Source organism: Falco peregrinus, chromosome 19 (genome assembly GCF_023634155.1).
Source record: "Falco peregrinus isolate bFalPer1 chromosome 19, bFalPer1.pri, whole genome shotgun sequence".
In the NCBI taxonomy this organism is placed as follows: Eukaryota; Metazoa; Chordata; class Aves; order Falconiformes; family Falconidae; genus Falco; species Falco peregrinus.
Window position 1 is genome coordinate 4,571,025 of NC_073740.1, and position 14,754 is coordinate 4,585,778.

Here is a 14,754-nt window from a genome sequence, read left to right on the forward strand (position 1 = left end):
CTCTACACCATACAAGTGACCATTTCAGCTAAACACCAACCCCCAATCCCCCAGGAATAATAGAAATGCACAACATTCCTTCAGCCACACATTTCCCTGTGTACCATCCCATCTCCCTCTGAACAGTTTGGCTGGGCATCCCAGGAGGGAAGGAACATGAGGAGACATCAAGTTACAATGCAGCATCAGCTTTAATGAGTCTAAAGAGAGAAACAAAGCAGTGTGTGTTGGAAGGGACACGGTCCAGGCTGCTACAAGGGCAGTGACAGCCAGGCATGCCCTCACAGCAATGGGACGCATGTCATGGATACACATGGGGAGAGGGTGATGAGCAGGACCCCTCTCAGCTTGCTTCAGGATGAACCCATGGCACAGGACAGCACGAGGCATCAGGGCATCATGAAATGGAGAAGAAAGCGGGAGGAGAAGGAGATGACAACACCAGCTGGCCGTGTTTCCAGACAGCCCAGGATGGCACCTGGCTTCCTTCCCTCCTTTGCAGGAGGGCACGCGGGTGCTCAGCCCATCTGGAAACTCTGGCCAGCAGCTCCGTCCTCAGTCCGGCACCTGGCTTTGGGCTTCCCGGTCAATGCACTCGCTGGACGTCCGGCCCGGCTTTAGCAGGGCAGGCATCTTCTGCTCGTGTAGCGGCCACCAAGGCCAGAGAGGCTAAAGCCCCCGGAGTTGATGGGCACTCCCTCCTCACTCAGGATGCTGCCCACAGCAGCGGAGGTGCTGGATCCCACGGCGGTGTTCTGGGGGAAGGAGCTGAGGATGGGTCCGGGCAGGGTCACCACCACGGGAGAGGGCTGGATCACCACACGGGAGTCCTGGCACTGCCTGACGCAGGGCTCGTTGCAGCTGTTGGCAAGCGGGGTTGGGCCACAGGGGCGGCACAGATCGTAGCAGGACATGGCTGAGGGACGGAGGTGCACCTGGGAGGGAGGGCACGGAAAGCACACGCAGCATGAGAGGGGCAGCCTGACAGCCTGCTCGGCAAGAGCAACGCCACAGGCTGGGGAGCAGGGACAGCCTGCGTTTGGGAGAAGAGAGATTCAAGAGCCCAGAGCCCACAGGGAGCCTGGAAAACAAAGCCCAGGATCTTCTCCGAGAGAAGTGCAGCAGACAGTAAGGTGGACAGAGACACTGGGAGCACGATGAAGGAGCAAGGCTCTCAACAAAAGCTACACCGAGACAAAGGGACAAAGAGGAGAAGAAGAGAAAGAGGAGAGTGAGGCAAAGGTGTTTGCAGCTCACCTTGTTCACCAAGGAGGAGAAGGCAGGAGAAGTGGATGAGGATACCTGCAGCTGGACTGGCTTTTATACTGCTCCAGACCGCCCCAGGCCCAGAGGCACCCTTTGTGCATGTAATGTGTTTACCAACAAGCCCATCTTGCATGCAAAACTTCTCAATTAAAGAAATGGGGTCACTGCTTATGTTCCCTGCAACGCTGCCTTTTCATTTCCTTGTTCATGACATGGCCGTTCAGCCACACAGGCTCCTTTCAAGTGACGGTATTAGAGGCCAAAATATTTCCATGGAAAATTAGAAATCAGCAGAGGCAGATGATGCAACCAATGATGAGGAGTGTCCCACCTCACCAGGTGATGCCAGACCCTTGCCCTCCAGGGCCTCACTTGAAGGTTTCTCATAATATATGAGGCATGTTTTCTGGCCTTCCTAAAATTTAAGGCCAGATTAAAATATTTGCTGTGACAGTGGTCGCTATATCCATCACAGTATGCAATATTTTACTCTATCAATGTTAGGTTTAAATTACTCAGTCAGCATGTAAGTTGACTAAAACACTTTTAGGTTGTATTTTCAAAACATTTTTATCAAGATAAATCCGTATGCTCTTTTTATTTTTTAACTTACTTCGACAACCTCCAGCAGCCTCCAGTGTACAGAAGAAGAATGATTGAGAGGTGGATAGACTGGTCTCCAACACACATGAAGTGTACTCCCCACCCAAACTCCAAAAGTCAGTGTTGGGGCTTCCCAATTGTTCATTTTTCATCTGCAAAGGTACCAAACACCTCTTCTTTGACCTGACACATTATCTCCATAATAGGCACTGCAAAAACCCTGGATAGCTTTCCATGAGACAATAAAACTCATCACAAGTACTCATGGTGGGGGAACATCAACAAGGGTATGCTGAAGTCCAGCAGACATAAGGATCTCCGTTTCCTCTGCCCAAACGTCTCAGCATATGCACACATCCAGTTTCCCAGTGGCCTGTGCAACACCCACAGTCAGAACCTATGGGCTCCAGTGACGGGCCACAGCGTGTTCTCTCTGGTCACGTCCTGCAGATGCCGCCTTCCCTCCCTGGTACCATCTTCTCACCCCACCTTGCTCCTGCTGGCAGCTCAGCCTGGCTCAGGAGCGTTGCTGGAGAGGGCATTTCCTGAGGGCCTTCCTGCGGAGCAGGGCACAGGGGCCTTGCGGTGGCAGCTGTCCTGCAGGGAAGACAGGCCTTGAGCCATGGCAAAAGGCACTGTAGGGGTTCACGCAGCGTATGGGACAGAACAGGAGGTGCCCCTCTCTCCACCTGAAACAGGACAGGGGCACGGGATAAAAACACCAGTTGTGGAGGACTAGAGCACGCTGGAGCAAGGCAGAGGCAGTTGTCCTCTCCCACATCTCCTGTGGCAGGAGCAACCACCACATCCCGGTGGAGTAGGCCCCACCAACTACACGCCGCCTCCATGCACCAGCAAAGTCACTTTCCTCCCTGACATCTGAGGTCTTGCAATTCAGGGCAGAAGGGCAGGAAGAGACAATGGCTGCATCGTGGAGGGTGCCTTCTTTCCTTCCCCTGCTGTGCAAGGGAACGAGAGGGACTTGCTAAATGCCCACACTTCACTGTCATGAAGGCCACGTGGCCTCCCAAGCAGGGACTGTGGCGCTGTGCCAGTGTTGCTGAGTACTTGAGAAAAGGGCCTGGTGGGCACAAAGAGGTGACCTGTGGGCCAAGTGAAAGTTTGCAATTCCATTGGCATCTGGCACACATCAAGCACCTCTTGGAGCCATTGAAAACATGGCAAGAGATATGCCAAGAGCCACAAAGGTATGGTGTTCAGAACCCAGGAAGGTGGGTGGCCTCAGGAAGGACAAACCACGTATAAAAAGTCACATACAACTTAAATTTTCATTGGACACATACCCCCAATTCCAAAGGAATGATGCAAGAGCAACACATACTTTCAGCCTCAACTTTGCCCTGTATACCATCCCATCTCCCTCTGAACAGTTTGGCTGGGCATCCCAGGAGGGAAGGAACATGAGGAGACATCAAGTTACAATGCAGCATCAGCTTTAATGAGTCTAAAGAGAGAAACAAAGCAGTGTGTGTTGGAAGGGACACGGTCCAGGCTGCTACAAGGGCAGTGACAGCCAGGCATGCCCTCACAGCAATGGGACGCATGTCATGGATACACATGGGGAGAGGGTGATGAGCAGGACCCCTCTCAGCTTGCTTCAGGATGAACCCATGGCACAGGACAGCACGAGGCATCAGGGCATCATGAAATGGAGAAGAAAGCGGGAGGAGAAGGAGATGACAACACCAGCTGGCCGTGTTTCCAGACAGCCCAGGATGGCACCTGGCTTCCTTCCCTCCTTTGCAGGAGGGCACGCGGGTGCTCAGCCCATCTGGAAACTCTGGCCAGCAGCTCCGTCCTCAGTCCGGCACCTGGCTTTGGGCTTCCCGGTCAATGCACTCGCTGGACGTCCGGCCCGGCTTTAGCAGGGCAGGCATCTTCTGCTCGTGTAGCGGCCACCAAGGCCAGAGAGGCTAAAGCCCCCGGAGTTGATGGGCACTCCCTCCTCACTCAGGATGCTGCCCACAGCAGCGGAGGTGCTGGATCCCACGGCGGTGTTCTGGGGGAAGGAGCTGAGGATGGGTCCGGGCAGGGTCACCACCACGGGAGAGGGCTGGATCACCACGCGGGAGTCCTGGCACTGCCTGACGCAGGGCTCGTTGCAGCTGTTGGCAAGCGGGGTTGGGCCACAGGGGCGGCACAGATCGTAGCAGGACATGGCTGAGGGACGGAGGTGCACCTGGGAGGGAGGGCACGGAAAGCACACGCAGCATGAGAGGGGCAGCCTGACAGCCTGCTCGGCAAGAGCAACGCCACAGGCTGGGGAGCAGGGACAGCCTGCGTTTGGGAGAAGAGAGATTCAAGAGCCCAGAGCCCACAGGGAGCCTGGAAAACAAAGCCCAGGATCTTCTCCGAGAGAAGTGCAGCAGAGAGTAAGGTGGACAGAGACACTGGGAGCACGATGAAGGAGCAAGGCTCTCAACAAAAGCTACACCGAGACAAAGGGACAAAGAGGAGAAGAAGAGAAAGAGGAGAGTGAGGCAAAGGTGTTTGCAGCTCACCTTGTTCACCAAGGAGGAGAAGGCAGGAGAAGTGGATGAGGATACCTGCAGCTGGACTGGCTTTTATACTGCTCCAGACCGCCCCAGGCCCAGAGGCACCCTTTGTGCATGTAATGTGTTTACCAACAAGCCCATCTTGCATGCAAAACTTCTCAATTAAAGAAATGAGAACACTGCTTATGTTCCCTGCAACGCTGCCTTTTCATTTCCTTGTTCATGACATGGCCGTTCAGCCACACAGGCTCCTTTCAAGTGACGGTATTAGAGGCCAAAATATTTCTGGGCCGCTGACACAGAACCAAAGAAAAAAGATTAAGGCAAAGAGAAGGAAACGGCGTAATTCGCCGGACGATGCCAACATCTTGCCCTCCTGGCGTTGGTTTTCAGATTTTGGCCCACCAAATGCAGCCTCATCGCCTTGTAAACCTTTCATTGAAGGCCAGGCTTCCAACAAGCTTCCCATGGGAGGCCAGTCAGCTTTCCCTATCGACCAGCTCAGGCTGCCTGAGGCACCAGCTTCCCAAGCACGCCAGCTCTGCCCTTGGGCTTTAGCCCTTCCTTGATACTGAGCGTTGCTCTCGGCAGAAATAAGCCTAGCTCTTTTCTCTCTCAGCTCTGTCAGCAGCATCTAGAGGTCCCCAGTCCCCACCACAGGCACCTTTCGGAAAGAAGGATGTTGCTCTGACACAACCAGGTATTGTTTGCCATTCCTGGTAGACTGGCATGCACCCCCAGAACAAGGCACCTGCTGGGGACTAAATACAAGCCCTTTCCTCGTCCTCCTCCTCCTCCTCCTCCTCACGGTCCATGACTCAGCTTCTGCTGTGGCTCCGCATACTGGCAGGACAGCACATGCAGTTCCAAACTCTCAGCAAGATTTCCATGCAACACATCACTCTCCACAGAAACAAGCGAGGGCTGGCAGTGCCAGCAAGGACAGCCTGGAGAGCAGCAGGTGTCAGGATCTCCCCAGGGATGCATTCCAAGGGAAGGATTCCATGCTCGGCACAAGTGTTCCCAGGGCAGAAAGCCAGCTGAATGTCCCCAACAGGAATGAAAGCCCAGCTTGGGGCACAAGCCGCATTCCTCTGACACCCCAGCCATGTCCTCACTGCAAGGAGTCCTTCCCCAATTAGGCTGGGACTCCACCAGGGACAGGCAGCTCTCTAATCACACGGGCGCGGGCCAAATGCCTCATTTAAGGTGATGAAGAGAGCTTAGAAGTCACGTTGGTTAAAATGATGACAGTGAAAGCCCATCAAAGTAGAAACGCTGCCAGGGGTCAGTGAGAGCCAATTGCTCCCTGCCGGCTGAGAGCCAGGAGGTGAGATGACAACAAGGCCAGGAGGGCAGCAGCCTCACTAGCAATGGCCCCGTTGCACAGTAAGTGAGCAAGGAACATCCACAGACAGGAGACAGGTGCAGCCCAGAGACCAGCTCAACCATCAAGTTCATGGATGAAGCAGGGCTGGCATCAAGCAGGACAGTCAGTCCCCACATCAGGAGCAGACCCAGTCACAGTGACCTGGTCCAACAGAGCTCACTGAATCCTGACCAGGGCCATAGTGTCCAGACACGCCCAAGGAGAGGCTGGCACATCAGTGGGTTCCTTGCACTCAGGATCAAGGGGGTTCGTGGTCAGTCATAAGCCAGCCTGCAAAGGAGCAGGAGGCTTACAGTCCTGCCAGCCAGCTGAGGAAAGGGCTAAAGGCCAGGACAGAGCTTGAATAAAGGTCTGGGTCAAAGGGAAGAGGGAGGAGAGAGAGACCGCAGGTGAGGCTGAGCAGAGCCATCGGCCTTGTTGGTACTGCACTCAGGTCACTGATGGGCAAGAGGAGGGTATCTCCTGTGCACCTGGCACAAAGGACACCAGCTCCACCTGTCACAGCAGTGGGGAGAAGGACTTGTTCCTGCAAGAAAGGATTTCATAAATAAATATAAATATTTTTAATTTTATTTTTATAAATAAAAATACATACATTTATTTTCCATAAATGCAAGATAGGTCTCTTCTTCTAAGGGTCATTTCCATCACGTCCCTGACCCAGAAAATTCACAGGTAGTGTCTCCTGCCAGGCCTTGCTACTCCCACTGTCAGCACCTATGGCAAGGCCCTGCCCAAAGGCTCCAGTGCCCGGCCACAGCCCGCTCTGGTCACGTCCTGCAGATGCCGCCTTCCCTCCCTGGTACCATCTTCTCACCCCACCTTGCTCCTGCTGGCAGCTCAGCCTGGCTCAGGAGCGTTGCTGGAGAGGGCATTTCCTGAGGGCCTTCCTGCGGAGCAGGGCACAGGGGCCTTGCGGTGGCAGCTGTCCTGCAGGGAAGACAGGCCTTGAGCCATGGCAAAAGGCACTGTAGGGGTTCACGCAGCGTATGGGACAGAACAGGAGGTGCCCCTCTCTCCACCTGAAACAGGACAGGGGCACGGGATAAAAACACCAGTTGTGGAGGACTAGAGCACGCTGGAGCAAGGCAGAGGCAGTTGTCCTCTCCCACATCTCCTGTGGCAGGAGCAACCACCACATCCCGGTGGAGTAGGCCCCACCAACTACACGCCGCCTCCATGCACCAGCAAAGTCACTTTCCTCCCTGACATCTGAGGTCTTGCAATTCAGGGCAGAAGGGCAGGAAGAGACAATGGCTGCATCGTGGAGGGTGCCTTCTTTCCTTCCCCTGCTGTGCAAGGGAACGAGAGGGACTTGCTAAATGCCCACACTTCACTGTCATGAAGGCCACGTGGCCTCCCAAGCAGGGACTGTGGCGCTGTGCCAGTGTTGCTGAGTACTTGAGAAAAGGGCCTGGTGGGCACAAAGAGGTGGCCTGTGGGTAGAAGTGAAAGTTTGCAATTTCATGGACATCTGACACAATCCTGGAGCCACATAAAACATCACAGGGGTTTGCAGATTGACACAAAGGTATGGTGTTCAGGACCAAGGGATGTGATTGGCTTCAGGAAGGACATGTCACCCATAAAAACAGTCCCATACAAGTGACCATTTCAGTTAAACACCAACCCCCAATACCTAAGAATTATGCAAAAGCACCACATTCTTTCAACCTCAACTTTGCCCTGTATACCATCCCATCTCCCTCTGAACAGTTTGGCTGGGCATCCCAGGAGGGAAGGAACATGAGGAGACATCAAGTTACAATGCAGCATCAGCTTTAATGAGTCTAAAGAGAGAAACAAAGCAGTGTGTGTTGGAAGGGACACGGTCCAGGCTGCTACAAGGGCAGTGACAGCCAGGCATGCCCTCACAGCAATGGGACGCATGTCATGGATACACATGGGGAGAGGGTGATGAGCAGGACCCCTCTCAGCTTGCTTCAGGATGAACCCATGGCACAGGACAGCACGAGGCATCAGGGCATCATGAAATGGAGAAGAAAGCGGGAGGAGAAGGAGATGACAACACCAGCTGGCCGTGTTTCCAGACAGCCCAGGATGGCACCTGGCTTCCTTCCCTCCTTTGCAGGAGGGCACGCGGGTGCTCAGCCCATCTGGAAACTCTGGCCAGCAGCTCCGTCCTCAGTCCGGCACCTGGCTTTGGGCTTCCCGGTCAATGCACTCGCTGGACGTCCGGCCCGGCTTTAGCAGGGCAGGCATCTTCTGCTCGTGTAGCGGCCACCAAGGCCAGAGAGGCTAAAGCCCCCGGAGTTGATGGGCACTCCCTCCTCACTCAGGATGCTGCCCACAGCAGCGGAGGTGCTGGATCCCACGGCGGTGTTCTGGGGGAAGGAGCTGAGGATGGGTCCGGGCAGGGTCACCACCACGGGAGAGGGCTGGATCACCACACGGGAGTCCTGGCACTGCCTGACGCAGGGCTCGTTGCAGCTGTTGGCAAGCGGGGTTGGGCCACAGGGGCGGCACAGATCGTAGCAGGACATGGCTGAGGGACGGAGGTGCACCTGGGAGGGAGGGCACGGAAAGCACACGCAGCATGAGAGGGGCAGCCTGACAGCCTGCTCGGCAAGAGCAACGCCACAGGCTGGGGAGCAGGGACAGCCTGCGTTTGGGAGAAGAGAGATTCAAGAGCCCAGAGCCCACAGGGAGCCTGGAAAACAAAGCCCAGGATCTTCTCCGAGAGAAGTGCAGCAGAGAGTAAGGTGGACAGAGACACTGGGAGCACGATGAAGGAGCAAGGCTCTCAACAAAAGCTACACCGAGACAAAGGGACAAAGAGGAGAAGAAGAGAAAGAGGAGAGTGAGGCAAAGGTGTTTGCAGCTCACCTTGTTCACCAAGGAGGAGAAGGCAGGAGAAGTGGATGAGGATACCTGCAGCTGGACTGGCTTTTATACTGCTCCAGACCGCCCCAGGCCCAGAGGCACCCTTTGTGCATGTAATGTGTTTACCAACAAGCCCATCTTGCATGCAAAACTTCTCAATTAAAGAAATGAGAACACTGCTTATGTTCCCTGCAACGCTGCCTTTTCATTTCCTTGTTCATGACATGGCCGTTCAGCCACACAGGCTCCTTTCAAGTGACGGTATTAGAGGCCAAAGCTTTTCCAGAGGAAATGACACGTCAGCACAGGCAGATGATGCAGCCAGTGATGGGGAGTGTCCCACCTCGCCAGCCCCATGCCCTGCAGGGCATCACTTTAAGGTGTTTCCTGATGAATGAGGCAGGCCCCCCCAGAGCCCACAGGCTTCAGCCTGGACATCCACATGCAAGGGTCGGCACCATCAGTTGCGCTCTCTCATGCTGTACTCACTCACACCGTGTCACGCATGCTCTTTCTAGGCTGGGCACCTCTGCTCTTGCCTTTCAGACTCTCTCTCTCTCTGAGATTGGGCTTTGATCTCGGCAGAGCTTTGCCTGCCTCTTTTGCCATCTTCCATCAATCCTCCATCCCCACATGCCTCAGCCAGCAGACAGCCCGTGGCTCAGAATGAAGGCTCTTCCCCTCCCAGCGCTCTTTGCTGGACACCTCTGGCTAGGTGTGATGCACGCCTGTGACCAAGGCACGTGTTGACCAATCCATACGCGTCCTTCCTCCAGCCCGTGCCTTGCCCACAACTTTGCTTTGGCCATCAAGGCTGCTGGCACAGCACGCACAACCAGATTCGTGGCAGGATTTCCACAGGACACCCAACAGGCTCAGGGGCAAGCAGGGTCCATGACCCTCTGCAGGGACTCCTGGAGAAGCACAGCTCAAGAGGTGCCTCCTTGAGGATCTACCTGAAGCAGGACCAGAGCAGCAGGACCAATGTATTGGCATTGGAGGACATGGGCATGGGAAGGAGGGACCGAGAAGCCAGCTGGCGGGGTCCCACTCCCTCAGCCTTCCCAGCCTGGGGCCTGATGAGGGGGGCACAAGGATCACTGCTTGGGACGCCTCCAGGCACAGCCTGCGCAGCAGCAAGCGTGGGCTTTCTGGAGAATTTGCTGTGCGTCTGCTCCAGACTCACGTCCCTTCAGGACACTGTGACATACACTGAAGGACTCTGCAATACTTAGTGATTCTGACCACAAAACTGCTCTGGTGGGGGCAGAGAGGCTTTTCCTGCTCCCTTCCAGCCAACGGCAGAGATTCCAGGACACGTCACCAACACTACCCATCACTTTCAGATGAGGCAGGACGATCCCTTTCATTCCATGCCCCTCACTTGCCCATGTTACACACCCATGCTCAGCCTGTGCCTCTTGTGCCAAAATCTAGCAGAGGGCTCACATCTCCCTTTACACAGCTGCCCTGGCTGCACATGCCCCTTCAACTCCCTGGGGGCTCCCTGCAGTTCCAGCCTTGGGAAGATGTGCTGGCAGGAGAAAAGGGCAAGAGCACATTGCAGGCAGTAACGTGCAGTCAGAGCCTTGGCCCGGTGGGTGTCAGCCTGTACAGAAATGTCCTCCAGCAGGTCAATGGCTTGCCTCACCATCTGGAAGCCAGTATCCAACCACGCTTGTTGCTCTCATGGCCCTTGGGGAAGCTCCTGGATGCCCTTTGCATAATCACACAATACCACACACATTTCCACCACCTGATGTCTCTTCCAATGACTGTGGTTATTGAGGGTTCTCAACTCCTCCAAGCATGATGCTGGTCCACTGCTGGCCCTTACGCACACACCCTTTCCCCTCCAGGGCATCCCATCTCCCCCTGGACAGCATTTCTGGGCATCCCAAGAAGGAAGGAACATGAGGAGACATCAAGTTACAATGCAGCATCAGCTTTAATGAGTCTAAAGAGAGAAACAAAGCAGTGTGTGTTGGAAGGGACACGGTCCAGGCTGCTACAAGGGCAGTGACAGCCAGGCATGCCCTCACAGCAATGGGACGCATGTCATGGATACACATGGGGAGAGGGTGATGAGCAGGACCCCTCTCAGCTTGCTTCAGGATGAACCCATGGCACAGGACAGCACGAGGCATCAGGGCATCATGAAATGGAGAAGAAAGCGGGAGGAGAAGGAGATGACAACACCAGCTGGCCGTGTTTCCAGACAGCCCAGGATGGCACCTGGCTTCCTTCCCTCCTTTGCAGGAGGGCACGCGGGTGCTCAGCCCATCTGGAAACTCTGGCCAGCAGCTCCGTCCTCAGTCCGGCACCTGGCTTTGGGCTTCCCGGTCAATGCACTCGCTGGACGTCCGGCCCGGCTTTAGCAGGGCAGGCATCTTCTGCTCATGTAGCGGCCACCAAGGCCAGAGAGGCTAAAGCCCCCGGAGTTGATGGGCACTCCCTCCTCACTCAGGATGCTGCCCACAGCAGCGGAGGTGCTGGATCCCACGGCGGTGTTCTGGGGGAAGGAGCTGAGGATGGGTCCGGGCAGGGTCACCACCACGGGAGAGGGCTGGATCACCACACGGGAGTCCTGGCACTGCCTGACGCAGGGCTCGTTGCAGCTGTTGGCAAGCGGGGTTGGGCCACAGGGGCGGCACAGATCGTAGCAGGACATGGCTGAGGGACGGAGGTGCACCTGGGAGGGAGGGCACGGAAAGCACACGCAGCATGAGAGGGGCAGCCTGACAGCCTGCTCGGCAAGAGCAACGCCACAGGCTGGGGAGCAGGGACAGCCTGCGTTTGGGAGAAGAGAGATTCAAGAGCCCAGAGCCCACAGGGAGCCTGGAAAACAAAGCCCAGGATCTTCTCCGAGAGAAGTGCAGCAGACAGTAAGGTGGACAGAGACACTGGGAGCACGATGAAGGAGCAAGGCTCTCAACAAAAGCTACACCGAGACAAAGGGACAAAGAGGAGAAGAAGAGAAAGAGGAGAGTGAGGCAAAGGTGTTTGCAGCTCACCTTGTTCACCAAGGAGGAGAAGGCAGGAGAAGTGGATGAGGATACCTGCAGCTGGACTGGCTTTTATACTGCTCCAGACCGCCCCAGGCCCAGAGGCACCCTTTGTGCACGTAATGTGTTTACCAACAAGCCCATCTTGCATGCAAAACTTCTCAATTAAAGAAATGAGAACACTGCTTATGTTCCCTGCAACGCTGCCTTTTCATTTCCTTGTTCATGACATGGCCGTTCAGCCACACAGGCTCCTTTCAAGTGACGGTATTAGAGGCCAAAGCTTTTCCAGAGGAAATGACACGTCAGCACAGGCAGATGATGCAGCCAGTGATGGGGAGTGTCCCACCTCGCCAGCCCCATGCCCTGCAGGGCATCACTTTAAGGTGTTTCCTGATGAATGAGGCAGGCCCCCCCAGAGCCCACAGGCTTCAGCCTGGACATCCACATGCAAGGGTCGGCACCATCAGTTGCGCTCTCTCATGCTGTACTCACTCACACCGTGTCACGCATGCTCTTTCTAGGCTGGGCACCTCTGCTCTTGCCTTTCAGACTCTCTCTCTCTCTGAGATTGGGCTTTGATCTCGGCAGAGCTTTGCCTGCCTCTTTTGCCATCTTCCATCAATCCTCCATCCCCACATGCCTCAGCCAGCAGACAGCCCGTGGCTCAGAATGAAGGCTCTTCCCCTCCCAGCGCTCTTTGCTGGACACCTCTGGCTAGGTGTGATGCACGCCTGTGACCAAGGCACGTGTTGACCAATCCATACGCGTCCTTCCTCCAGCCCGTGCCTTGCCCACAACTTTGCTTTGGCCATCAAGGCTGCTGGCACAGCACGCACAACCAGATTCGTGGCAGGATTTCCACAGGACACCCAACAGGCTCAGGGGCAAGCAGGGTCCATGACCCTCTGCAGGGACTCCTGGAGAAGCACAGCTCAAGAGGTGCCTCCTTGAGGATCTACCTGAAGCAGGACCAGAGCAGCAGGACCAATGTATTGGCATTGGAGGACATGGGCATGGGAAGGAGGGACCGAGAAGCCAGCTGGCGGGGTCCCACTCCCTCAGCCTTCCCAGCCTGGGGCCTGATGAGGGGGGCACAAGGATCACTGCTTGGGACGCCTCCAGGCACAGCCTGCGCAGCAGCAAGCGTGGGCTTTCTGGAGAATTTGCTGTGCGTCTGCTCCAGACTCACGTCCCTTCAGGACACTGTGACATACACTGAAGGACTCTGCAATACTTAGTGATTCTGACCACAAAACTGCTCTGGTGGGGGCAGAGAGGCTTTTCCTGCTCCCTTCCAGCCAACGGCAGAGATTCCAGGACACGTCACCAACACTACCCATCACTTTCAGATGAGGCAGGACGATCCCTTTCATTCCATGCCCCTCACTTGCCCATGTTACACACCCATGCTCAGCCTGTGCCTCTTGTGCCAAAATCTAGCAGAGGGCTCACATCTCCCTTTACACAGCTGCCCTGGCTGCACATGCCCCTTCAACTCCCTGGGGGCTCCCTGCAGTTCCAGCCTTGGGAAGATGTGCTGGCAGGAGAAAAGGGCAAGAGCACATTGCAGGCAGTAACGTGCAGTCAGAGCCTTGGCCCGGTGGGTGTCAGCCTGTACAGAAATGTCCTCCAGCAGGTCAATGGCTTGCCTCACCATCTGGAAGCCAGTATCCAACCACGCTTGTTGCTCTCATGGCCCTTGGGGAAGCTCCTGGATGCCCTTTGCATAATCACACAATACCACACACATTTCCACCACCTGATGTCTCTTCCAATGACTGTGGTTATTGAGGGTTCTCAACTCCTCCAAGCATGATGCTGGTCCACTGCTGGCCCTTACGCACACACCCTTTCCCCTCCAGGGCATCCCATCTCCCCCTGGACAGCATTTCTGGGCATCCCAAGAAGGAAGGAACATGAGGAGACATCAAGTTACAATGCAGCATCAGCTTTAATGAGTCTAAAGAGAGAAACAAAGCAGTGTGTGTTGGAAGGGACACGGTCCAGGCTGCTACAAGGGCAGTGACAGCCAGGCATGCCCTCACAGCAATGGGACGCATGTCATGGATACACATGGGGAGAGGGTGATGAGCAGGACCCCTCTCAGCTTGCTTCAGGATGAACCCATGGCACAGGACAGCACGAGGCATCAGGGCATCATGAAATGGAGAAGAAAGCGGGAGGAGAAGGAGATGACAACACCAGCTGGCCGTGTTTCCAGACAGCCCAGGATGGCACCTGGCTTCCTTCCCTCCTTTGCAGGAGGGCACGCGGGTGCTCAGCCCATCTGGAAACTCTGGCCAGCAGCTCCGTCCTCAGTCCGGCACCTGGCTTTGGGCTTCCCGGTCAATGCACTCGCTGGACGTCCGGCCCGGCTTTAGCAGGGCAGGCATCTTCTGCTCGTGTAGCGGCCACCAAGGCCAGAGAGGCTAAAGCCCCCGGAGTTGATGGGCACTCCCTCCTCACTCAGGATGCTGCCCACAGCAGCGGAGGTGCTGGATCCCACGGCGGTGTTCTGGGGGAAGGAGCTGAGGATGGGTCCGGGCAGGGTCACCACCACGGGAGAGGGCTGGATCACCACGCGGGAGTCCTGGCACTGCCTGACGCAGGGCTCGTTGCAGCTGTTGGCAAGCGGGGTTGGGCCACAGGGGCGGCACAGATCGTAGCAGGACATGGCTGAGGGACGGAGGTGCACCTGGGAGGGAGGGCACGGAAAGCACACGCAGCATGAGAGGGGCAGCCTGACAGCCTGCTCGGCAAGAGCAACGCCACAGGCTGGGGAGCAGGGACAGCCTGCGTTTGGGAGAAGAGAGATTCAAGAGCCCAGAGCCCACAGGGAGCCTGGAAAACAAAGCCCAGGATCTTCTCCGAGAGAAGTGCAGCAGACAGTAAGGTGGACAGAGACACTGGGAGCACGATGAAGGAGCAAGGCTCTCAACAAAAGCTACACCGAGACAAAGGGACAAAGAGGAGAAGAAGAGAAAGAGGAGAGTGAGGCAAAGGTGTTTGCAGCTCACCTTGTTCACCAAGGAGGAGAAGGCAGGAGAAGTGGATGAGGATACCTGCAGCTGGACTGGCTTTTATACTGCTCCAGACCGCCCCAGGCCCAGAGGCACCCTTTGTGCAT

At 55.8% G+C, this 14,754-nt stretch overlaps 1 protein-coding gene and 4 pseudogenes across 1 annotated transcript; all 5 read right to left on the reverse strand.

The window, feature by feature from the left end:
• Positions 1 to 310: 310 nt before the first annotated feature.
• On the reverse strand, positions 311 to 1,367 carry LOC101923228 (feather beta keratin-like; annotated as a pseudogene).
• A 2,077-nt stretch (positions 1,368 to 3,444) lies between these two features.
• Positions 3,445 to 4,501, reverse strand: LOC101923402 (feather beta keratin). Its single transcript, XM_055791804.1, is given in 3 exon segments — positions 3,445 to 4,072; positions 4,396 to 4,434; positions 4,436 to 4,501. Coding segments are annotated over 3 exon segments (426 nt in total). The 3' UTR covers positions 3,445 to 3,751.
• Positions 4,502 to 7,675: 3,174 nt separating this feature from the next.
• LOC129782835 (feather beta keratin-like) lies at positions 7,676 to 8,732 on the reverse strand (annotated as a pseudogene).
• Positions 8,733 to 10,993: 2,261 nt separating this feature from the next.
• LOC129782905 (feather beta keratin-like) lies at positions 10,994 to 11,749 on the reverse strand (annotated as a pseudogene).
• A 1,948-nt stretch (positions 11,750 to 13,697) lies between these two features.
• On the reverse strand, positions 13,698 to 14,754 carry LOC129782834 (feather beta keratin-like; annotated as a pseudogene).